The sequence below is a fragment of the Xiphias gladius genome, chromosome 19 (assembly GCF_016859285.1).
Source record: "Xiphias gladius isolate SHS-SW01 ecotype Sanya breed wild chromosome 19, ASM1685928v1, whole genome shotgun sequence".
Classification (NCBI taxonomy): Eukaryota; Metazoa; Chordata; class Actinopteri; order Istiophoriformes; family Xiphiidae; genus Xiphias; species Xiphias gladius.
The window spans coordinates 20,705,069-20,729,533 of NC_053418.1; the positions used below are offsets into that span (position 1 = coordinate 20,705,069).

The window sequence follows — 24,465 nt, forward strand, 5'->3', positions numbered from 1 at the left end:
AAACTGTTATGTGACTTCTCTTTATTGCAAAAAATATTCCAGACAGCACATCATACTAAAAACATTTAGACCAGTCCAACAACTAGATTTCATAACAAAACAATTAAAGTCCAAAAATAAAACTGGACAGTTGTCTTTTGTATTTGAACTCCAAGTCTGGAATAAGTGTACCATCACTAACCTCATAGGGCAGTCCGGCTTGATAAATGTGTTTTCTAATCTACAACGGTTTTATCAAATTTTGGGTCAGACCTGAAAACTGACAGTTGATCACTAAGTACAAAGTGTAATAGACTTAATACACTCAAAACCCAGACCGGTTTGCCATGTATTTGTAATACATGTTTGATTATATTAACTGTAAAAACAATCCTGTACACTATGATTCTGGACTGGTGTACATCATTCAGACGATTTAAAGTACTGAAGTGAAAGACATTGTTATTTTCACAAGAGTGTAGAGGATGAACAATGACATGCTTATAGGAAAAGTCAAGGGACATGAATAAGGCTGAATATCTACAGTAGTACAAAACAAGAAAAACCACCTGATCCTTTATATCAAACAAAATGTCGGAGGTTGCAATAATCAAGTTACTGATTAGTCTGAGTCACTGTCTCCGTCGCTGTCGGCCTCCTTCACATCCACACTGAACTTGTACTCCTGGTCACAGCCCATGTATGCGTCGCTCATGAAGTACAGGGTGTAGTTATGAATGCCCATCACTGGTGCAACAAAGTCCAGCTTGACCTGCGAGGGGAGGCACATAACAGATAAACTAACTGTTGGTTTTAAGAGCATTTTGAGCAACAGAATAAATGCAGTGGGAGAGACTCACTGACCTTTGCTTTTTGCTGAAGAGTCAACCTCTTGATAGAGATGAGGCTGTTGGACTTAGGGTCTCCGATCACCACCCACCAGCCCTCCTCGCGTTTCTGTAACAATGCAAAGTATTTACCAAAAAGTTATTACCTGTCAATGAAAAAGAGAGATTATAGATATTCTTGGAAAAGCAAAAACACATGTGATTTACCTGGGGGAAGAGAGGTGCAATGACAGGCCCAGTCACCTCCTCCTCTCTTTCCAGCTGAACCTGAACCAGAACTGGACTCCCACTGCGAAGAAACATGGAAACACACGTTAACATTTGCCAAAAAATAACGTGTGATGAAAACGATGAAAAGTAGACATCATTATCCTTGTCAAGCAGGAGTTTAACTTTTGTATTTCTTCCTTTACAACATTATGACTTTATTTATATATCCATTCAGTCACTTCTTCAAACGATGCTGCCAACAGACAGAATCCATACGTACCTTTTGATGTTGTCCTTTTCCGCCACTTCGTATGACAGCTCGATGTTGGGGTAGCGGTTACAGAAGCGAGCCACATCGGCCATCTGGTTGTCGGAGAGCTGCAGCAGAGCAGTTCTGTCTTCATCCTCCATCTCCATGATGTCAAAGATACTTTCAACACCCTGATGAAAAGAGCAGGGATTAGATGGTCAGTTTCAATATGCGTACGATCCATGATGAGTTCGATTTTATGAAGCGCATTTAGTATAACACTGAGAAAACACTGATGCACCTTTTCTGTGCAACGCTTGATGTGCTCTGAGGTGAAGAAGGGCAGCTGTTTGAGGTACGAGTCCTTGGACCACATGGCCTGGGTGACCATCTGTGCCAGCTCCATAGCTGCCAGTGCAGGACTCAGCCAGCCGTTACTGGACAGCACGTCGACACAGGCCTGGATCAGACGGATCGCCTGCAAACACAACAAACACGGGCATTAAATATCCATAATGGAATCAAATCCATAAGCATGAGCGTCTAAGGCTTATTCCCCCTCAGTGGTAAGATCACCAGGAATCTCTACCTTGCTCAGGATCTCCTCGGTGTCCGACTGCAGCTCAGCGCTCAGCTGCATCCTGGAGAGATGGGCTTGCAGCAGCAGGTTCGTCTTCACGTGGGGATCGTTGAACTTGGGGTTGTTCAGTTTGTGGGGCACTTTCTGTGCCAGCTGAAATGCAAAAATAAGACAACAAAATTACATTTAATCTCGGTAGGAATGTCCTAACATTACTGCAAAATGATCCGTTACATATGTGTCCTGTCAGTGTGCTGTATCTACCTGTCGGAGAAGTGCATCCTCGTGGTGTCTGATGGGAATGTTCTTGTACTCAGCGGCATTAGAGATGATCTCAATTAACCCACGGATCTTTGTCTTGGCATTCAGGGACATGCTGAACAACTCTGCCAAACACAAAAATAAAGCAACATAGTTATGTTTGATTTCAAACATGAAGGATCTATGCTTAGCCAGACAGTCAGGCAGTGATAACAGATTTTCAACAGTGTTGGCACAAACCAATGGTGGTGTAGTTGATATAGTAGTAGGCAGCGATCATGCCCAAATTGAGTGGTGCTACATCCATCTCATCCTCTATGCTGATGCACTTGGACTGCTCCAGGTCATGTAATGTGTTTTCTACCAGCTCAGACAGGTGGTCTGACAGGTGACGATGGGACATGCCTGACAAGGTAAAAACAGAACTTGATATTTAAAAGTGTTTTCCAACATCTGATTAAGTTTATTCTAAAATATTTTTTGCCTTTTAAAAGTGACAGGATGAGACTCACCTTGCAGGTTGTAGTAGTTGGGGTTCTGGGTCATACGGCGGTAGAGGAACGTCCATGTCAGGTAGTCCACAGCGTCCTGCTTGTTCTCCACCGTCTTGGTGACAATCTCAGCATTGAAGTGGTCATGGAGGCAGTGGTCCAAGTGAGACTCCACCGGCAGCGGCTCGTACAGGAACTTCTTGAAGAAGTCCTATTGAGAAAAGACAAAGGAAACGTTTGGTTTGTTCCTACTGTGGCAGAGTCAGTGCTTTAGCTCAAGTCACGGTTTTCAAAACTGAACAGGACAGAAACCACAGAGGTCCTACCTTCTTGGAGCCCTGACACATGATGACACAGCGTCCCTCGTCATCTAGCATGGGTCTGTTCGCCTTGCCCACCATCTGGAGGACGTCGTATATGGGATAGTCCACATACCTGGGGAGAAAGAGTGAAAACAGGAGGATAATGTCACTAACAAAACACATCAGACAGGTACAGACGTTTTGAAAGTAAACTAGTGGGAGCCTTACGCATGGATTTTGCCGTTGTAGTATTGGGTGTCCATGACAATGACGAGGTGTGCCGAGATGTTAATGCCCCAGCAGAGTGAACGAGAGGACACCACCACCTGAACAGCACCTGTAAAAGGAAAAGAACCAAAGATACCAAAATAATCATTCAGTTGTAAACCTACATTGTCCAAACTGAGAGTGCAGAGCAGGAGTGAGTCGTACCTGAGTTGAAGAGCTGCTCCACTATTTTGCGTTCAGTTGCAGACAGGCCCTCGTGCAGGTAGCCCACGCCGTTGGCCAGAGTCTCTTTCAAAGTGGAATCCTTTATTTTCTCCAGGAATGGAGCAAGGTCTTTCTCAGTGCAATGCAAGAACCTACAGAGAGGCAAACATTTATTCTTTGTCCACAGTTTGGAGATGTAAAGGCAACAACAGCACTGTCACTGTCTATTCCTCTTCTAAAGGGCACAGTCTCATTGCAGTTACTGACCTCTGAGGAACCACATCGGCAGCACAGAAAGTGAGGATGTCGATGGCTGTGAGGCGCGTCTGCCTGCGGGACGGGACGAACACCACGGCCGGTTTGGAGGGAGAGTGCTTCATGATGGCGTGGTATACTGGCTTAGCCATAGATAGCAGGCGAGTCTGAGTGTGACTCACATTGAAGCCCTAAACAGGCCAGAAAAGTTAACAGCAAATCAGGAACCTGACAGGAATTTATGTCTGCTTGCAAAGACAAATCCCTATTTTTGTTGACTAGCACACAGTTTACAGACCTGGATGTGCAGCTCCAGAGGTACGGGCCTGACGTTGGGGTGGAAGTTGAATGTGGCCGTGGTGCTGCAGCCCAGCCAGTGGGCCACATCTTTGGCGTTGGACAGAGACGAGCTGAGCGCCACGATGCGGATGGGGCGCTCAATCTGAGAGGAGATGTACCTCATCCTGGAGCAGATGACCTCTAACACAGGCTAATGAAAAGAAACAAGGGACATTGACATGATGCACAGCCTACAAATGACTATGGCAGTACACACCTAATCTGTACAACATGAAATCGCAGAAACACAGCACAAAGCAGCAATGTGTTCTTACTCCGTTTTCTCCTCCGATGAGGTGGGCCTCATCCACAATGAAAAGGCTGACGTTCTGGACGTTCTTCCTCTGTTTCCAGCGACGAGACAGGATGTCCCATTTGTCAGGGGTACTGACAATAATGTCCCCTTTTCCCAAGAGCTTTAGATCTGTGCTTGTTTCTCCTGTCAGCAGCACCACCTTCTTATTCAGGATATCCTGGAACTTCTGGTGCCAGTCGACAAATACCTGAGAGACAAAGATTAACATGATAAATACTTACGTTAGATGGAAAAAAGTAAGCAATGCTAGTTTTGGTAAGTGCACTTCCAGCGTCCACATGACTTCGCACCTGTTCAGCCAGTGCTTCCATGGGGGTGATGTAGACACAGCGACCTTCTGCGTTGTGCAGCAGCATCCTCAGAATAGCAAACTCAGCGCAGATGGTCTTCCCACTGCCGGTGGGAGCTCCAACAAACACATTATCATCACTGTTGTACACAGCATTGAAAACTGTGGGGACAGGAACAAAACAACTGAGTCAAGAAAGCCGAGTGAAACGCGCCTATCCTTTGATGAACGACATGTCTTTTGGATGAGTAGCGGACACATTTTTTTCCCACTATGTACCTTGTGTCTGAATGGGGTTGAAGAAGGGGAACTTGTTCTGGTAGAGAGCCTCAAAGGCAGAGTTTCTGAGAGCAGTGACAGGCAGTGGCTGCAAGTCCAGCAGCTCAGTAGGCGGGGGATACTTCTCTGGTAGGATCAGGTGACGGAAGGATACTGGCAGCTGAGTCTCACAGGCTGAAAAGAAAGAGGAAAAATAAACCAGTTACTTGAAACGCTTACATAAACACTCTGTTCATTCTATAACACTTTTCAGTCAAGTTACTTACAGAGCCATCGGTCTGAGACTACACGGATGAAGTACTGCGGTGGCAGAGGCTCGAACACCGGGACAAAAAAGGTCACAAGGTGTTCGTCCTGGGCGTACTTGGCTTTGAGCAGGAAGTACTCGTGGTGGAGGATGACCTCACTGTCCACATCCTCAACCAGGATCCAGAAAGCCTCGGATGATGCGTGAATCTAAGTGGAAAAATTAAAGTGTGTCAGGAGGCTGAAAAACAGAGACAATTTAGGTGCAGCACATCATGGGTCTCACTACTGACCTTGTCATCCCACTGGAAGTCCGGAGTGATGGTGAGCTCCACTTTCAGCGTGGAGCGGGTGATGGGCTGCAGATGGACAGCCAGGTCCAGTTTGGGGAACTGGTGGACGTACTTGTGGATGGTCTTCCCCATCTTTGGCATTCGAATCAGCTCACCTGAAAAAATGAAACTTATGACTTCCAAGTACAGTCCAGGTGGAGGAGGGAATTCAATGAGCATGTGGTGGAGGAAGAAAACTCACCAATCTCATTGTGGTTGAGGTCATAGAGACGCTCGAAGGGGAAGTTTTTCTTCTCGATCTTCTTGATCACCTCTTCCGGCAGCTTCTTGAACTGTCGCAGCGGAGACATCGACTGCCACCTGTGGAGATCCAGAATATCAGTGGCCTTGCTTGGCACGGCAAAGTCTTTTTTAAATCTGGAGAGAAAAGAGTTATACTTACATTCTCTTGTCAATCATCTTGCAAAGATTCATGGTCTTGTCTGAGAGTTGAGCCCAGCCCCTGTTCAGCACGATCTCAAAAATGGCCCGCATTAACCTTCCAGCACTCTGAAGGAAAAAGAAAAGAATATATAACCATTTTACAAAATGTATATAAAAACTGACACTTTTATACATTTATCATGGACGAAAGAGTATTCACGGACAGTTACATTGGCATTAGTACGTGGAAATTTATTTTATCATGTCAGGATATGGAAAATGTTGTCATAGGTCTGCCTTTTTCTTCAATTCAAGATTACAAAAGTCAGTACCCTGTGCAAAACGACTGAAAGAAAATATACTTGGGAAATGTATGGAAACAGCAATTCAAAACCAGAAAAAATAATTAACATTCTATATGTACCGCCATACCTGTGTAACATACACCATGTCTGCCATGAGAGCAAACCCTTCCAGTTTCAGCTGAGAGATGTACGCCTGGAGCAGCACATTGATCTGCAATAAGAACACAGAAAGTACAAAATGTACAAGCTGCTTGTTAAATCTGTGACTGCTTGTTAAACGATACACCAAGCCACGATCATCATCAGGACTAGATCATTAATTGTAGTTAACTGTGGCAGCGTATCATAAACTTATAACTAAAAAAATGAGTGAAGACAAATAAGAGCCTTTACTTTGGAACAATGTTGCCTTGTCTGGAATCTGAAATCAACCACTTTCTCTTAAATCCTCTGCACTAAGAATACCTGTTTTTTGGTCGTTGGCTTTTCTGAACAAACGCAACATTACTTCCGTTTTAAAAAACATCACCGGTTATGTGTGCTACCTTAGCACTGGGCTCCTCGATGCTTTCCTTCACAGGAATAGGAACTCTTTCCAGAAGCTTCTGAAGCTCCAGCTTCTCCTCCTGAAAGACAAAGTTATGCGTTACTATTTAAATTCAGCATATTTGATGACGTTTTGTTGAGGATTATATACAAACCACCATGTCTTTCAGGAGTCAACTTACCTCTCTCACGGTGATGTTCCTGAACTCAGAGGAAAGTGAAAAGACTCTGAAAAGCTCAATCTCACTGAGAGTGGGTTTCAGCAGCTGGTTGTACGTTTGAATGGAGTCATGAGTGATGTAGAAGTGACTGGCAATGCGTCCCAGGTCTGTAACCTTCAGGTAAAGAGACACAAAAAGTCAACCATTAAAATCATGAAATCTAATTCATAACTACTTTAAAAACATTGGAACCACAAAAAATACTAAGACCCAAACTCAGCTGAAAAACGTGCATACCTGGAAAGTGCCGGTCCTCTTGTCATATTTGGTCAGGCTGTTCTTGTCCAGTACACTAGCTGCTGTGTGAACCAGGTCCATCCTACGCCTCTCCAGCAGGGGGTCGGAACTCCGGTCATCATGAGAGACACCGTACAGGGTGGGGTTGCGGAGCATGCGCACATACAAATAGGTGTAGCCGAGCCAGTTCACAGCGTCCTGATACAAAAAAATATGAGAAATTACAGAAACTGAAAAAGAAAGGAAAAGTTTGATCAGATCCTTATACCTTTAACATAGTGTCTGTATATTTCAGTCACCAACCTTTACATTCTGCACATTGCCCAGTACTATCTCTGCATTGAGCATGTCAGGCAGCTTGCCCACCATCTGACTCTCTATGGGCAGCTGCTGGTTGAGCAAGGACAGATAATACTGCAGCTCTCCGTGGGACGTGATCAGGATTCCCTCTCCCTTGGTGTCGTACTGAGGACGACCAGCTCGACCTAGCATCTGAAATCAGACATATTTAATCAAGTTATTGCTGTTAATGACATTATAAAGCCGGCTTTACTGCAGCTAAGTAACGATCCAGTACAGACTGACCTGTAAAATGTCCAGGGCTCCGAGCTCAGTCCATCTGCCTTTCTCTGGGCTGTACACCTGCGTCCCTTTGATGATGACAGTGTGTGCTGGCAGGTTGACACCCCAAGCCAGAGTGGCTGTAGACACCAGAACCTGGATGTGTCGATCGGCAAACAGATCCTCTACCAGCGTACGGTCCACTCTGGTCATACCAGCATGATGGATCGCAAAACCATAAGGCAGCAAATCCTTCAGCTCGAGGTTCTGGATATGAAAGTTCAGGTATAAATCTAACAGGACTCTGACCAAGCACTAAGGAAACTTTGATTTTGCTCACCTATCTTATTTTGTTGCGGTGAAGTTTCAAGTTAGCTCACCTTGCACTGCTCTGCCTCAGTTCTCAACACTTCAGTGGAGGCTGAACCCTCTCTGAGGAAAAGACCAAGTGTGTCCTTCTCCAAACACATGTCTCTTATTGCTCTGGCGGTCTTTCCTGTCTCCTTCCTGGAATGGACAAACACTAGCACCTATGGGAGACAAATGAATGTCAGGAGTCTTTCAAATCTGGTTACACAGTGTTGTAGATCAGTGTTAGTTCAGCAGGTAGTGTACGGCAACTGCATATACAGTCACAGGATTCTAAGTCATTGTGGATCCAAGTTTCTTCCTCATAGCAATTAGGTCACTGAAACAGGTTACGTGGAAAGAACAAGCCAGATGGCACTCACCTGGTTCTTTCCAGCATGCTCCATTATCTTTTCATACACAATCTCATTCATGATCTGGAAACGCTTGATGGCCTTCTTCTCTGTGATGCCAACATAAGTCTGCTCTAAGGGCACAGGTCGGAAACTATATAGGAAAAAAAAAAATTGGTTATCAAAGATGAATATGATAAAAATGCAAACATGAAAAAACATGTAGCTGTCATGGAAAGTGTCCTCTGAACTCCAAACGCGATTACCCATGTGTTAACCTCTCTTTTTTTGTCTTTCATTTTTCACTCTCCAAACGGCATACCTGTTGTCGAAGTAGAAGAGTCCCTTGGAAGGATCTACACGCAGGCAGGTAGCAACATCCTCGTAGTTGGGCAGTGTTGCACTGAGGCCCAGCAGACGCACGTCCTCCTGGGTCAGCTCAACATTGCGGATGGTCCTCGCCACCAGAGATTCCAACACGGGTCCACGGTCATCGTGCAGCAGGTGGATTTCATCCTGCACAACACATTCACTTAGTTATCATGAGGCTTTTTTGTCGAATGAATTTCGACATTTGCTTTACGAGGTGTATTTCATGACAAAAGCCTTCTTCAACACATTGCGATTACTTACGATGATAATGAGGCGCACTAGCTGGGTGTAGGTACGCTCTCCACCTTTACGGGTGATGATGTCCCATTTCTCAGGTGTGCAAACGATGATTTGAGTAGCGTTAATCTCTTCTTTACAGAGCTGGTGGTCTCCTGTCAGCTCAGACACTGTGATGCCATAACTTGCCAAACGCTGGGATGACAAGATCAGTAAAACCGTTGTAATTGACCTCAAAGTATGTAAACAAAGCTCTGGAGGAGTGAGAGTAGAGGCTTACCTTACTAAAACTTCCCACCATCTCCTGTACAAGTGAGCGCATAGGTGCGATGTAGATGATTTTGAAGTCATCCACATTTATGGTTCCATCTAGGTTTATGTGCTTTCCAATCTCCCTCAACATTGCCATCAGGGCAACATTGGTCTTACCAGCTCCCTGTGTGCACAAAGAAAATCAAAATTATAGGATAAAATACACTTAGGAGATACTGTAAAAATGATTTGGGGTTTTCTTACCGTAGGTGCACACACAAGCAGGTTCTCATCTGTCTCCATGGTGGTCTTAAACAGCTTGCTCTGGATACGGTTCAAGGTTTTGAATCCTTCAAATCCAGCCTGGGCATACTTGGGCAGCTTCTCAATAGCAACAAGTACCTAATGACATGATGATAGTCTGTATTTAGGAAATGAACAAATCTATCCAGTCCTTATCAAGTGGAAACCTTTGAATTGAGCCCTAATGAGACACACAATCAACAAACCTCATCTTCAGCAAAGGGCTTGGGTTTGAGGGCAGGCACATGAACTTCTTCATAACCTTTGCGCTGTTTGCGAAAAGAGCCATCTGGCAGCTGGCAACGCTTGTTGGCCATGAAATGGCTGCCCTGGGTAAAGGCCAGGTCATCAAGGTCTAGCAACTGCCGTGGGGCCATTGACTGTTGGAAAAGATGAAAGGATAATCTAAATAACATGTCAACTTTAGTGTATTCATGCCTATATGGCAGTGTCACTGATGCCATTTTACCACGTAATGTAGTAATCTCAGGATATTTAATAGTGAAACTACCATAGGTAATCAACCTGCTCGCGTGATGCACAGTTTATATATGAACACTGTTACATTATTTACCTCTCCATGGTCAATGTCCATTGCTTCCAAGTCATCAACACGAGACTTCCTCACCCTCTCCCTGCGAGATCGCTCCTCCTAAAGACACAAAACCCCAACAATAACAGATGTGACAAACTAAACAGGAAAGTCAATGTATGCAAAGTATTCACATAATTTCACAAACAAGCGGTCTTACTCGAATAATATCCTCCTTCTCTGTCTCTTGCAGCTGGTAAAGAATCTTTGACAGTTCCTGATCAGACTCCATCTTTCCTATGATGCGTTCCTTTTCTGCCTCACTCTGAGCGCTTGCCAGCATGGTACAATACTGGACTGTTTGGCAGAAAGAAGAACAAAATGAACAACTTCAACAAGGCACAAGATACAACAATCTGAAACCATGTCATTCTACAACATGGACTTACTCATGCGACGATGCTGACGCAGGATTTTGATGAAATCAAAGGTGTTGAAACCCAGCAGCAACACCAGCTGGTTCTCACATTCTCTATCGTCACTGGCAGTCTGTGGAATACAGAGAGATGACGGATGAGCGAGTCTGAAAAATACACATGCATCTGCTCTAAACAAAAAGTTAAAAGCAGATGAGGTGACAAACATACCTTGAGGATTTCTAAGACTTCATCAGCCTTCTTTTGTGAGACAATGGCATCATCATAGAAACGGCTGAGCTGACGCTGGAGCCAAAAGGCGTCAATGTCACGAGGATGTAGATCTTTCTTCTTCACTGTCATCACATCCCCTGTGACACCAAGCTAAATGAAGAGTAATTTATTAGTATTTTGTGCAGTACAGTGTGTAATAATCCACAATGATTCAGTCAGAATACGAGCTTAATACAGGACTGGTATTGATGCCGATGTTGCACTTACATTGGCTGTAAGAGTGCAGCCCACATCTGCTTCCTCTCCTTCACTGTCTTCATCGGAGTGTTCATCTCGTACCTCACCAAACTGGTCTTCATCCCCTTCCTACATAAAAAGAAAAGAAAAATTAATGACACGACCTATTTAGCCCAAATTTTTTAAAGCCTGAACTTTTGAGCTACCCATCTGGTATAACTTCAGAGTTGAAATTCTTAAGGAAAAGCAAAAAAAAAAATAAAAATAAAAATCTTCACCTCCTCATCAGATTCAAACTGGACATTCACACCATAGGTTTCATCGATGTTGTCATCTGTGGATATAAAATATAGTGCACAATCACAAGAACATCTTCATGAAACATTGACAGGTAACATGAGATTGTCAGTAAGGAGGTTTCTGTTAGACTATAGCAAAAAGTACTGTACATTTTCATTAACAGACTTATGATAATGACTCCATAGTTGTACCCATGTACTTACCCATATTCTGCAAGTCCTTGTCCCCCCCATAGTCTGAGATCTTCTTGCCCAGATTGACCAACACATGGTAGCGTGTGTCATCGGCGGGTCCAAGAAGCTGCTCTACTTCACGTCGCCTCTCTTTATCCCTCATTTTGTCATTCTTCAGCACTGCCAATACTTCATCAGCCGCTCCACACAGGATATCACGTGGCTACAGATGAGATATAATAACCAAGTGAAATGACAGATCAGGTGCTGGGGAGTGATGAAAAAAAAAAAAAAACCCACAAGCTGATTTTTCAAAGACAGCAGCTGGCGTAGTGTTTACTGACCTGATCTCCCAAAGCAGCATGGATGAAGCTAAGCAACACCTCATAGGTCTCTCGGGTTTCTTTGGTTTTAGGCTTGTACACAATGCCCACCATTTCATCAATGCCTTCAGACAGCAGGGTAAAGCCCTTCATTTTGTTGATATCGTGCCTGTCCTCATCTCTTTTTCGTCTCCTGTAAAGAGGGAACAAAAGAAATTGAGAAAGGATTAAGGCTAGGGTCACGCAACAGACACTGGAAGTGTATTAAAGTGTAGTGTATTAAAAGGATCATGCATGAAATGTTTAAGCCATTTCAGTGGCCAATATTTTCCAAAGCAGAGCACAGATTTTTGTTTTTCCTTAATCTCAGAGTAGAATGAGAATCATCTTGCAGAGCCTTCAGATCTGCTTGTGACAGATAATCCATCACAGTGAAAGTTTTGTAAACTCTCTTTTCAGTTCTCTAAAGTCAAGTTATCAGTGTGTAATGTAGCACATGAAACCTCATATTGTTTTGAAATATTTCCTGACTTGACGTAATCATGAACAGGTGAGAATTTCTCTCATTTAAGCATTTGGTATAGACTGGCAAATGGCAGTCATTATTTTGCAATTAACTTTTGGACTGGCTTATTTATATAATTCATTTTTTAAAACCAAAATTGAACTGAATTGAATCTGGTGTACGTGGTATACAAGTGTGTGGTGACAATGTGAAACTACTCTGAAACTTCAGTATGCTGCTTTAACTTGTAAAGGACAATGAAATGTGCTGTTGACAGTACTGACTTGTCTCGTCTCTCTTCCAGCTTCTGGGGTTTTGTCCTCTGAGCCTTGTCACCCATCTTTGTCCCCTCCAGCTTCCCCACCAGGGACAGCACCTCTCCGGTGGGTTCATCTCTCCGTGTGCGGTCGATCAGAGAGCGATCAGCTTGTAACACCAAGTTTGAGTTCTAACAATCAAAACACAAAGCCAAGGTGGATCAGTCAGTGACTTTCATCAGTGTGCACGGCTCCGGCTAAGCTAACTGCTAGATAGCGGAACGGCTAGCTAAACACAGATTGGCCTGGATTAAAAACATATTTCGTAGATAGCCGGCTCGATACCGTAATGGTGTATTAAATTTCGCAATTCCCATGTGCTAGTGTTCATGTGCTTCTCTGAAAACACACTCACCGCTTTGTACTCATACTGCAGGCTACGAGCAGTAACATCCGCCATGGTTCGGGTTTTGTCTTCTAGCTTTTACCGCACTCTTACTCAAAGTGAACAAGCCCGCCGACTCTAAACATCCACAGAGCTGAGTCGACTCTGCCTTTTTATGGAGACGCTGTGAGCATCGGTGCAGTGTTTAAATTTGTAGCATGAGATTGTTTTCACGGTGTCCGAGTTTCACACAAGAAAACAAGCGTTTCCCATACGTTACAAAAGCACTGCTAACACGAGCGCACAACAAGCCGCTGCTGCCCCTGTTTTCCTTTTCCGGTGTCACAGGTTAGACCAGGTACGAACGGCAAGAACGAGTAGCGCCCCCTAGAGGCTGTGTTCATTTCAGCACACTTTCGGTTTTTAAATTTCCCTAAACCCGCAATAGAGTATTTACAGAATACAAAATCAGCATGGTTTCTCAAGGAAAAAAATCGAATTTATTTCTGATTAATTACTTATTAGCACTCTCCCATAACCTATTAATTATTAACATATAACGAAAGCAATGATTCAGTGCTAACATACAAAGTTACTAAGTCTTATCTAGTGAGGAAAAATCTCAGAGTCTTTGTCTTTTGCTTCTTGGCTAAATACAGCTCATTTCCCAAAATAGTGAACGGTATCAGCACAATTGCACAGTAACTGGTCTGTGATACCACATCCACTGACAGATTATGATACAATGAGCCCCTGGTCATAGAAATGTAAATCTCTTCATCTCTTTGTAGCTGTTTTGTGTCTCTTTGTAGTCTTCTGCATCTCTTTGTGGTTGCTTTGCTTCCTTTCGTGGTCGTTTTGCATTTTTATGGTCATTTTGTGTCTCTTTGTAGTTGTCTTGCCATTTTGTATCTCTATGAGGTCATTTTGCATCTTCTTTGTAGGTATTTTGCATCTCTTTGTGGTTGTTTTGTATCTCCTTTTGGTTGTCACGCCTCTCATTGTAGTCGTTTTGCATCTCTTGGTGGTGATTTTGCATCTCTCTATAGCTGTTTCCTTTCCTTGGCCTGAGCCTGGTGGACCCACTCAGTTATCCATCCCATCCATGAACACATCCCAAGTCCAATATTAGGTATGACATTGATCTATCTAAGAAACCAGAGTCAGGTTTGATTCACAGTTCCTTCTGTGTGCATTGTCCTCCCACATAACACTCCTTAAGAAAAAAGAGAAACAAAATGCTTTTAACCATACTTTGCATACAGTACATCAGTGGAGCATTTCTTCTTATTTTTAACACACTGCAGTGCTCTCTGGCAAACCTTAACCCCCTAGTGCGTTTCCCAAAAATGAACTCAATTAAAAGATTTTTTAAAAGGGCTATAACCGATTTATCTACTCGTCCTTAAAGAAATTTTTATGTAGTGACTTTTATTTGTGGGGTACACTGGCTAATGTAGATGCTTATCCAACTTGCCTGGTCATGCCAAAAAAGGAGGAGACATCCCTCCCCTTTTCTGTTCATATGCTATGTACATACTGTACGTCTGCATGTGTGTGTCTTGGTATGTATATAGTGTTGTGTGTTTCACTTGGATATGCATGGGTGCTTCGTAAATGTGTGGTAAATGGACTGCACTTGTACAGCTTGCACACCCAGATGGCAGAATCAAGAGCAGTTTGGAGTTCAGTGTCTTGCTCAAGGACACTTTGACTTTTGGACAGGAGGAGCCAGTGATCAAACTACCAATCCTTAATGGACGACCTGCTCTACCTCCTGAGAAATATGTACAAATGCTTCCTGTGCATATGAAGTTTCATTATGCATGGATGTGAAAGTGATACTACAAATGTATGTGCAAGTATTTGACATTTATGTTGGGATTCTGCATATATTTCATAAAAAGGGTTTTACTTTTCAGCCAAATTACTTCTCATACTGATGTAGCATGAGATTGAGATGCAGTAAGCACTGAAGATAAAATGTAGAGACATGTCATGGAAGTGAGACAGACACACGTAAAAACAAGTAGAGGGAGATGCAGTTAATGTGGGTTTGACTGTTTTCTTCCAGAGAGAGATGTGTCTTAATGTTTTTATTTGCTGTCTGTGGCCTCATTTAACTTCCAACCCCTTTGCACATCTGGCAACAACATCTGTCGTTTTCAGCCAGTCAGAATCTCTGATGTCTTACATTTAGTGAGCCAGCTTTTTAGCTTCGGCCATACCCAATGACATACAGAGAGAGAGAGAGAGAGAGAGAGAGACATCGATAAATGGGCTAAACACATCAGTGAAACTAATTATAGGTTAACATGTGTGTGGTGACTAAGGAATTACTGACACTGGAGCGTGTGTGTCCAACTCTTTTGCGCGCACACACACACACACACACACACACACACACACACACACACACACACACACACACACACACACACACACCCCCCAAGTGTGATTCAGGATGCCTGCAGTTGTTCCAGGTCGTACGGGGTGTGTGGTTATCCTCTCCTCATCTGTCACCAAATTAGTTATGAAGCCCAATGTTCTGTCCCTTCTGGTTTAAAGGACAGGCAGACTTGTGATCAACAGTAGGGAGGATGGCATGGTCAGTGATGAATTTGCCTTACATACATTCTCAGTGGTTGGCTTAAGACATTTCAATAACAATCTTGAGCTTGAATACTTAAAGGAACTGATGTTTTTGTGTAAATCCTCCATTGTATATGACTTGCATCCAGACAATGTGATCTCTGTAGCTTTCTGTCACAGGAAGACCAAATGAGCACACCTCAGCTGTCTGAGCAGCTGTTGCCACGAATGACGCCATCTGTAAAAACATTCTGCCCCCAGAGCTCCTGAGTTGAGTGTGAAAAAACACATTGTCTCTAAACAAAGTCATCATGTGCGTCCTGCATGTACACGTTAGCCTAGATAGAGTGGAACAGGATCGCTTTCCTCCTGGCTCTGGAGATTAATACTTCCCGTGTGACCCCGACAGGGTTTGGAAAACTTGAGTGAAGTTTACAGTCTGTGCTGCCAGCAGTCTGTATTAATGCAAGGATGCTAGAGGCCGGGTTAGCCTAGATAAAGTATTACAGAGTAATGCTGGAGCTCCCGACATGTGGCCCCTACACTATTTTTGTCCTGACTGAAATTAGTTACAGTATTCACTCTTAACTATCCTGTGCTGATTCATAATTAAGGTAATCTTCCCAAAACAGCCTTTTTTTTTTTAGAATCATATTTACCATGCTAAGCTATAATGAACCTGATGACTCCATTTAAATTTACCCTTCTGGCACAACAGGCTTATCTGCACAGGAAATATCGTAAGACGTGTCATACTACTGAAAAAAAACAAAACAAAAAAAAAGTGTTGAAATAGCAAAAGGCTTCTAATATAACACTAAAACTCCAACAATATTGAGAATTGGTGAGCCGTGTAAGTCAACACACAAGGAGGCTTCGTAATGTCTCTCTGTACAGTTTTATTTACATGATACTATTCTGTCGTAATGCTGGATAGCAAGATTATATGTAATACATAAATATCAACACAGTTTGTTGTTTTTTCATTTTTTGTACAAATTTGCATATAACTAAGAATCAGAAAGGAAAAACTCAAACGGATACATACAGTTATCTTTTAAATGAAAAACATCCTTACAGGGGAGAAAAAGGGGGATTAACACAAGTCACAAACATACATGGGTTTCAATGTGTCAGGCAGCCATGAAAACACACTTGCACAGGTATGTGCACGTGCACGCGCACAAATACACACACACAGACACACACACACACACACACACACACACACTTCTCTACAGTGCTCTATAGCAGACACAGACCAATAGCTGTTAGACAGATGAGAAGTTACATCTAATCTTGGTATCTATTATTTTTTGTAATCTAGCTCTGGCATGCTCCTGTAGTTCTGTAAACATGTGCTGATAAACCGGGTATCTCCACAGACAAAAGGGTTGGGGAACAACACACCCGACCATCCACACTCACTCACACACTCACACACACACAAACGTTTCTGTTAGCGCATTTAAAAAAATAAAACAGAGAAGAAAATCATGGTTCACATACTCTAATTCCACAAATGCACTGAACACATGCGCTAACATCAGTACAATATCAATGGAAGAGAGGGAAAAAAAAGCTAATACAAAATAACAGATAATTGTCTCTCAGCAAATAAAATATCTGAAACCCTAAATTGAGTGATGCCAAATATTTCTGAAACACTAATGCAAATGAAGAGTAACTCATGCATTTATCCCATTCATTCATGCCTCTACAATATTGTAGCCTAAAGTCACCTACCAGGCCTGCCAGGGAAGGGTGCCATGCTTCCTCTCAGGCCACACATCAGTACACACAGCCCTGCACCAGGTGTCTGGGATTACAATCTGAGCTCACACCAGTTGGGGAACTCCTTTACCCAATATAGCCATTGAAAATGTTTAGACTCAGTGAAACGTGGAGTAATTTTTTTTGTCCCTGTCTAGCATGATACCTCCAGCCATAATGGAAACAGCCTCGTCACAATCAAACCAATCAAAGTCAGCATAGACTTGCTGATCACAGGGTCACTGAGGCTGACTATCAAGATGATCCATTGTTCTGCTGGGGTCAAAGCTGATGAAACGAAAAGTAAAAGGGAAGACAACAAAGGTTAACACAGCAGCTGTGAGGTAGGTAAAGCTAGGAAAGACAGAGACAAAGTAACAAAGCCCCTTGTGCATGGTGGGGGACAGTTGTATGGTTCTCCAAACGTTGACTGACTCCAAGAAGTGAACAAGAAGTTCAAAGGTTGAGGGACACAACTTGTGTGGACTGTTACTGTGTAGTCTGAATGCTTTGAAAGACCTACCAGTGTCTGACACATGACATCGTCTGAGTAAAATGGCTGTCTACGGTTTGGCACAAAATGGCACCTGGTTTGGGTGAGAGGAGCACAGCATATCCTGGACAGTTGGCCTGTGCTGCTTTTAATAAGACAATACATATTCTTAGAAAAAAAAAAAGGACTCAACAGTGGCAAAGTCAAACCACAGAAAATGATAAAACAAACTAATGAATTAATCAAAAAAGAAAAAAAAGGTGATCATTCATGCATCTCCCTCAGACAGGATGTTTTCATTTTTTTCTTCTTTTTTTCCCATTATTTTCTTGAGGTTGTAATTTTGTAAATCAAGTCCTTTCAATTATCACTTAGCCACTCATGCCAGTGCTCATTTCAAAGGTTCACACTCATACTCCAGTCTTTGTCAAAGGTGTTGTAATTGTTGCTGTCACTCCTGATTTTGTCAAATCTATATTCTCTGGATCTTGTCAGCCACCACAACAGGGTTCTCTTTACGGATCTTGGCAGCAGCCTCGGCCTTGTAATCATAGGGACAGTTGTGCTTGTCTGAGTACCGGTGGATGCCACAGAACAGATTGCCACAGCGACAGTCGAACCCTGGAAGCACAAAGGTAAGGGGTCAAAGGTAGAACAAGAGAGGTGAAAGATTACACTAGGGAGGTGCTAAGAAAACCCCTCGTCTTTCCATCTCTGAACAGTAAAACATTCCTCACTGACAATAATATGAGTTGCACCAGGTGCCCTTTTGTGTGCCCCCTGCTCACCTGTGAGGCCCACCCTTTTGCGGCACATGAAGCATCTGTTCTTCTTGGGTTTGGGGGTCTCACCCTTGTTTTCTTCACTGCTGGAAGAAGCTACAGGAGTAGGGCTAGAAGCAGCAGGCTGGCTTACAACTACACATAAAGAAAGTCAAAAGGGAAAAAGAAAAAACCCAAACACATTAGTCATGCTAGGCTTAATTTGACATTATATGGTAACTTTAATTTGCAAGAGCAGCAGATGAATGACATTTGTTCATAGTTCTGTAAGAAATGCAAACAAACTGGCAACTGAAATTGTGTACTATTGTCCCAAACAATAATAATTAGAGGGTTTGTAAATTACCCTCTCTTGTTCTTGGCAGAAAATAGTGAATTATTCTGAGAAAGCCTCTGGCAGGCTGCATCAAATCTGAGAATGCCCTCTGGTGTAGAGGTATTTTTAAAAGGTTTTATTTTTAGGCAGCCTCTTTTTCTTGGAGGCTGTAAGTAAAACCAACAGTTGGGCTTAAGGTATGCAGTGAAGCATCAAAAATAAACTGTGGCTACAGTGGGTCCTACAGGATGATGTTTGCCTTAAGAAATTTGTATGTGAGGAGTCACCTGCATGTGGGTCTCATGTCTTCTAGCCTGTCTGTTACTTTGAGTGTGTTTGTGCATGTTTGTGAGTTTTACCAGGCTCTAGGGGTTCTGGCTTGTCCTCTCTCGAGATGCTCATCTCTGTCATTTGTTGAGTCACAGGAAGAGATCCTTGAACAGTTCTGAAGGTTTACATAAAGGGAGAACGGTAGGTATGAGCAGGAAAAAAGGAACCAGTCTACCAGCCATTCATACATTCACCAATTTAAAGAATTACCTCGAACAGTCAAAAACATCCAATACTGACCTAGACATGTCTGGTGAAGAGGCAGGGGAGGCGTCAACCTTGGCTAGACTGGCTTCTAGTCTCTGGATTGCAGAGGCTTCTGAGGTAGGACTAGCAGCTGAGCCTGGATGAGATCAGTGTGAACTCCATTAGACAAAACTCAAACAGGAAACAGTAATGTTTGAAATCAATACAACATGCACAATCACGGGTGAAGTCAGAGAAAAAAAAGCTTTTTTGAGCACTGCACTGTATTAATATTGAGATTATAATATAACATTCAATTCGACTATGCCAGATAAACCCCATTTAACATCTCTTCAGCAGACTTGAGAAACTTCAGTTTTTGACCTTAGAAATGTCAAAAGGAGTGCACCCCCCCCCCAAACCTTAAACAGTGTCATGAAGAAAAACAGCTGTCTTTCATTACACAGAGTGGAAAAACAGAGAGGGAGGCCAGGGGGAGGGAGAGCTGGGAAAATACACTGACTGGCCTAGAACTGGTGTTATTTCAAAACAATGTCTACACTTCCACAAGTCCCTCTTTATCTCTAGCTGTAAATATATAGTTTGAGCAACATTTATTTGTTTACATCATAAACACAAGGCTTCTGTAATCAATTTGGACCTTAGAATCTCTATTTTTGTGTGCTGCCTTACCCATAGGGCTGAGGGGGCTCATGCGGTCGCTGCTCTGCTGCCGTGTCAGGTGTTCCTTATAACATACGGAGCACATACCATTGGTTCTTGGGTTGCCATAGAAACCGCAGCCTGTGGCACAAAGCATGGGCACCGGGCTCTGGTTCGTCTCTTGGGCCATTGCTAACAGAATGAGAGAGAAACAGAGTGAGAATGCCTATTAGACCCACACACGCACATACATACAGAGAAAGCATTTTTCTTAATGAACACCTCAATGTGAAATGCAAATGAAAGCTAAGATATTTTCCATCTTAGGACATGTCCCTGTGCTGCCAATCTGGTTTCAAAGAAACTTGTTGCAGTGTCAACAAGGCTGACAGATAACATGAAAGTCATATTATGAAAATTTGAGAACAACATGCCTGTCTGTTTTGACTTGCCCTTTAGCATGAATACAGTAATGAACACTTCTGCACAGGAAGCACAGAGAACAAACAACACTCACTGTGTTTTGTTCAGCACCTTTGGCAGAAGCTCGAGTCTGTTCTGTCCCACAGCTTTGTTCACTGTTGTGTCCCCCTTCCCTCCCTCCATCTCTTCCACCCCCTCATCCCTTTTCACAGTTCTGAGAACAGTTGGTATGGCTCTTCCTAACATTCGACCCACCTTTCATCCTATCTGTATACTGCTTTAGGAAAAACTTTGTCGTATCAACTGCTCTCCTTCCTCATTGATAATTATAGTAATATATAGTTATTTCCTCATAACTAAAAGGTAAATGTGTTATATGTGAAAGAAAATAACCACAGTTGAACAAGCGGCCTCCAGATTACCCAGAAACCTTATGACAAATAATGCACCATCAATGTATTTCAGGAGTATCATGACTAAATACGATTACAGACAATAACTAACACTCCCTCATCAGGCTATTCACTTCCTCCATCCAGATACAAAATGACGCTGACTCACTAGCAGTATCCCAGCCACAAAAGACCAAAAACATCACATCAGGTAAAATAATATTCTGTCCATACTAAAGGAAACGAGTTAATGAATGACAATGAACAAAGTAGGTCAACAGATTCAGAAAGTAGTCCTCTCCCCTCCCACGGTTCTTGCCACAAAAGACATTTCAAAACTTCCCGAGTCATTTCTCGCCACACACACGCCCAAAAAAACAAGCGTGTTATGTGCGTAATTTGGCAAACGTGTAGCCCTGTGACGTTGTCACCCTGTCCTGCTGCAATGCAATAGAGCAGGAAGTTGCGTAACGGGAGACACTGCCTTTGAGGTAACAGATCAAAAACACCTTGTTGAATGAACAAACAGCCAGGCAGGAAGGCCTAGATTAGTTGGGTTAGAGGCCACCTGATCAACTGATACCAGACTCAAAAAAACAAACAAACAAAAAAACCATACCCCACAACCAGCATCTATCAGTGTTCTATGATCTATCAGCAACAGTATCATATTTCCCTTGTAAACAACCTTTGGCCCTGTTGTGTTGTAACATGGCAGCTGCTTGTTCGTCTATATTCTGGTCACAGGCACAAACGGGGCAGGCGAGCTTTATGTTCCAGGAGAGGCAGGCAGTTGTTTCAGAACGTCCTGTCAGTTCACTTGTACCGACCTCAATAACACACTAACAAGTGCTATAAAATCTTGAGCTAGCCCCCACCCAACCCCACCTTCCTCCTCTCTCTCTCTCTCTACCCCTGCATCCTATCATTGCCGTGTCAACAAAGGGTTTCCTTGGAAAAGCCCACAAAGACCTTCTCTCCTTTTGCGTCACGTGTTCAACTGCTGACTGCTGAAAAATACCAGACATGAGGTCTGAACTAGAGGTTGGTAAGTGCCATGTAGCTCAAAAGGAATTTTTCAGTTTATTATGTAGATAGTTACATTTAGACTGTGGGATCTGAGCTACACATCTAGACCCCATGTTCTTGGGCAAGGCATCTGAACTAAAACAGTTCCTCAAAGGAAAGATGTCAATTCAAACTGAGACTACAGAACATATGACAACAAAAAAAGAACAAAAAAGGTAAAACAAAGAACATGACACAGCCCATAGCAGCTAACAGATTAACTGTGACTGTTGACTTTCTGACACAAAGGAACAATGGACAGTGTGGCTCAGCTGTCACGTTAGGCCCCAGCTGTCAGACAAACAGCCAGCATGTTAACTTAACCTTTATCAAAACCTCTAGCAAACGGGGATATAGCTGAAGGTAAAATCACTTGGGTCGCCCATGTTTAAATCTGCCCAGCTTTCAACCTGACATGAATACACTGCATACTTGAGAAGTTTTAAATGATTAATAATCAAACTGCACACATACTGCTCATGAAGCATAACATATGTTTGTTTGTGTAGTCATTATCACCAGCTGGAGATCATCACTCATCAACCTTGGTTGATTAATAGTTACATTACTGCTCATAAGCAAAACAAATACCTGTGTCTGGTTTCCTAACACTCTGCAGTCAGACGAAACAGCCAAAATATGCCATTTATAATTTGTGGTGTATTGTAAAACACGTCCGACAGGGCAAGTCAGGGGCTTTCCAGCACAGGGCAGATTACCAGTCACAATAATTCACCACCAACTTCCTTTCACAAAAGCCTAACACTCACAGCAAAAAATGTGAAAACTTGTCTGAGTCGGAATTGTTCCGTTTGGTTTCTATGTGATGGGCAGCTGAGAACACTTTGAAAGCCATAGGTGTGATAATCTCTAGCAAACAAAAGGGGAATACTGGGCTCCTGTATCAGTCGCAAGCCCAGCTCATATTTCAGGCCCTGCTGGGCTGAAAACTACTGAGTCACACTGAAGGACAGAACAGTAAAAGCCCACTGCTATTTTGTTATAAGCAGTAGATTATTCTCTTTAAAAAGGAGAGAATATTGTAAATAATCATCACAGGCCGACAGTAAGGCAAGGGCACTGATGTTTTCTGAAATAACCCACAGTCTAGACATTGTGGTCTCTGCTCCCTTTGTTTCTTCTTTCTCCCTTTGTCTGCAATCTCTCTGCTTCCTGTTTAGACATCGTTTTGTAGCCCCCCTTTCTCGCAGCATTTCTACTAATAACCATTTTCTACGTGTTTTCAACGAAGCTATGAGGACAACCTCGATTATATAATCACACTTAAGTTCTTAGAAACGATTTGGTGGTGCCACATAGCTCTTAAGACGGAGCAAACCTCGCCTTCCCCAAAGCTGAAACTACAGCACGCACTAGGCAAAGCTGTACTGGCACTTCATTTAATATTGAAGCAAATGCTCTGTAGAAATTTCACAGTAAATGTCGCTCTACTTGCCTATTCGGCTTATGAATTTTCTATTTGTAGACAGGAATTAGCTGGCTTTGGTTCCCCATCCCCCAGCTAGAGGCAAATAGAAAAACAGAGACAGTACCCAGCACTAGCTAGCTCCCTCCCTTGTTTTTCCCCTCAACCAGACGGAGTCACGTTCGAGTGCTTGTGATGTTTCCAATAAGGAGGAGGAGATGATGATGCTGCTGTGCTGGTGGTGACAACTTCAGGGAGCGAAAGACCAGAAAAAAAAGAAGGAAAAAAAAAGCTTGTTTACCAAACAAAACCATCGCACATACCACCTGACCTTTCATCCACCGTTAAAGGTCGACATGACCGACCATCAGCTTATTTTAAACACCCCTCTTTTCGTTGTTTACCTCGACAAGCTGAGCTCACTTCAGAATTCATCCTTGTTGTTAAGAAAAAAACAAAAGCAAAACAATAATCCAAGATCATCACCTGCTGAAAATCGATGAAGTTTCTCGCGAGAAGGCAGGGAAAGTGGCCGTTTGTCCTGGCAGAAGAAAAAAGGTCGAGGGTTTCAGGGTCCCGGTAACGTCCCTTTCTCCGTCTGGCTGTGTTTCTGTGACGCTGCCCTCCGTCAGACAGGTTTAGCTGGGTTTAACTATCCCTTCCTCGCCCTCCTGCCTCTCTTTCTTCCTCTCTCCGTCTCCCGTTTTTTCTCGATGGATGTTTGTTTCCTTCTTTAGTAAGAGGGGTGGCGGATGATGTCACGGGTACAACAACGTGTCGCCATTGGTTGCCCGTGGAGCCCCGAGCACTATGTACAGTTCTGCGAGACGGAGGGGGGGGGCGCATGCGCATAGCCAGAGTTGTGTTATTACACATCTATTCGTCATCCTCCTACAAGGACACGAATCACTTTATTGAGTAATCCACCTAGATGAATGGATAAATGAATAATGGTGCTGACATGACTAAATTTGAAAAAAATAAATGTATGGTAAAGAAGGTAATCTTCAGGGAATGGCTCCTTGTACAAGATCCTACGTCAGTGAGAGTGCACTATTTTGTTGGTAAAAACAGCCTCGCCCCTCCTGTCACACAGTATATTTATTTCTGTCAGGGGAACAAAACACGTGC

General features: G+C 43.1%; 2 protein-coding genes across 6 annotated transcripts; both read right to left on the bottom strand.

Annotated features, from left to right (window-relative positions):
- Nucleotide 1: 1 nt before the first annotated feature.
- Nucleotides 2-13,224, bottom strand: snrnp200 (small nuclear ribonucleoprotein 200 (U5)). The gene is made up of 44 exons (XM_040155056.1): nucleotides 12,921-13,224; nucleotides 12,533-12,696; nucleotides 11,765-11,936; nucleotides 11,451-11,643; nucleotides 11,226-11,281; nucleotides 10,978-11,076; nucleotides 10,708-10,860; nucleotides 10,510-10,609; nucleotides 10,281-10,417; nucleotides 10,103-10,180; nucleotides 9,735-9,908; nucleotides 9,490-9,627; nucleotides 9,254-9,409; nucleotides 8,998-9,168; nucleotides 8,687-8,880; nucleotides 8,395-8,518; nucleotides 8,044-8,193; nucleotides 7,688-7,930; nucleotides 7,406-7,594; nucleotides 7,103-7,300; nucleotides 6,827-6,979; nucleotides 6,644-6,724; nucleotides 6,226-6,309; nucleotides 5,813-5,919; nucleotides 5,612-5,730; nucleotides 5,371-5,525; nucleotides 5,098-5,287; nucleotides 4,832-5,005; nucleotides 4,554-4,714; nucleotides 4,223-4,450; nucleotides 3,907-4,098; nucleotides 3,621-3,799; nucleotides 3,354-3,505; nucleotides 3,150-3,258; nucleotides 2,946-3,054; nucleotides 2,641-2,830; nucleotides 2,369-2,533; nucleotides 2,132-2,253; nucleotides 1,877-2,020; nucleotides 1,589-1,765; nucleotides 1,318-1,478; nucleotides 1,035-1,116; nucleotides 844-936; nucleotides 2-751 (listed from the first exon to the last, which is right to left on the bottom strand). The coding sequence occupies exons 1-44, from the start codon at nucleotides 12,963-12,965 to the stop codon at nucleotides 602-604; spliced, it is 6,411 nt and encodes a 2,136-aa protein (XP_040010990.1). The 5' UTR covers nucleotides 12,966-13,224; the 3' UTR covers nucleotides 2-601.
- Nucleotides 13,225-16,361: 3,137 nt separating this feature from the next.
- zfand5a (zinc finger, AN1-type domain 5a) lies at nucleotides 16,362-24,125 on the bottom strand. 5 transcript variants are annotated; one of them, XM_040155387.1, is made up of 7 exons: nucleotides 23,821-24,125; nucleotides 23,462-23,582; nucleotides 20,056-20,217; nucleotides 19,417-19,519; nucleotides 19,206-19,291; nucleotides 18,537-18,665; nucleotides 16,362-18,369 (listed from the first exon to the last, which is right to left on the bottom strand). In XM_040155387.1, exons 3-7 carry the CDS (start codon nucleotides 20,213-20,215, stop codon nucleotides 18,221-18,223), a joined length of 627 nt encoding a protein of 208 aa, XP_040011321.1. In that variant the 5' UTR covers nucleotides 20,216-20,217; nucleotides 23,462-23,582; nucleotides 23,821-24,125; the 3' UTR covers nucleotides 16,362-18,220. The 5 variants fall into 5 exon arrangements, with proteins under 5 accessions (XP_040011321.1, XP_040011322.1, XP_040011320.1 ...); XM_040155388.1 differs by having other exon boundaries at nucleotides 23,739-24,125; XM_040155386.1 differs by lacking the exon at nucleotides 23,462-23,582.
- Between the last annotated feature and the right edge of the window lie 340 nt (nucleotides 24,126-24,465).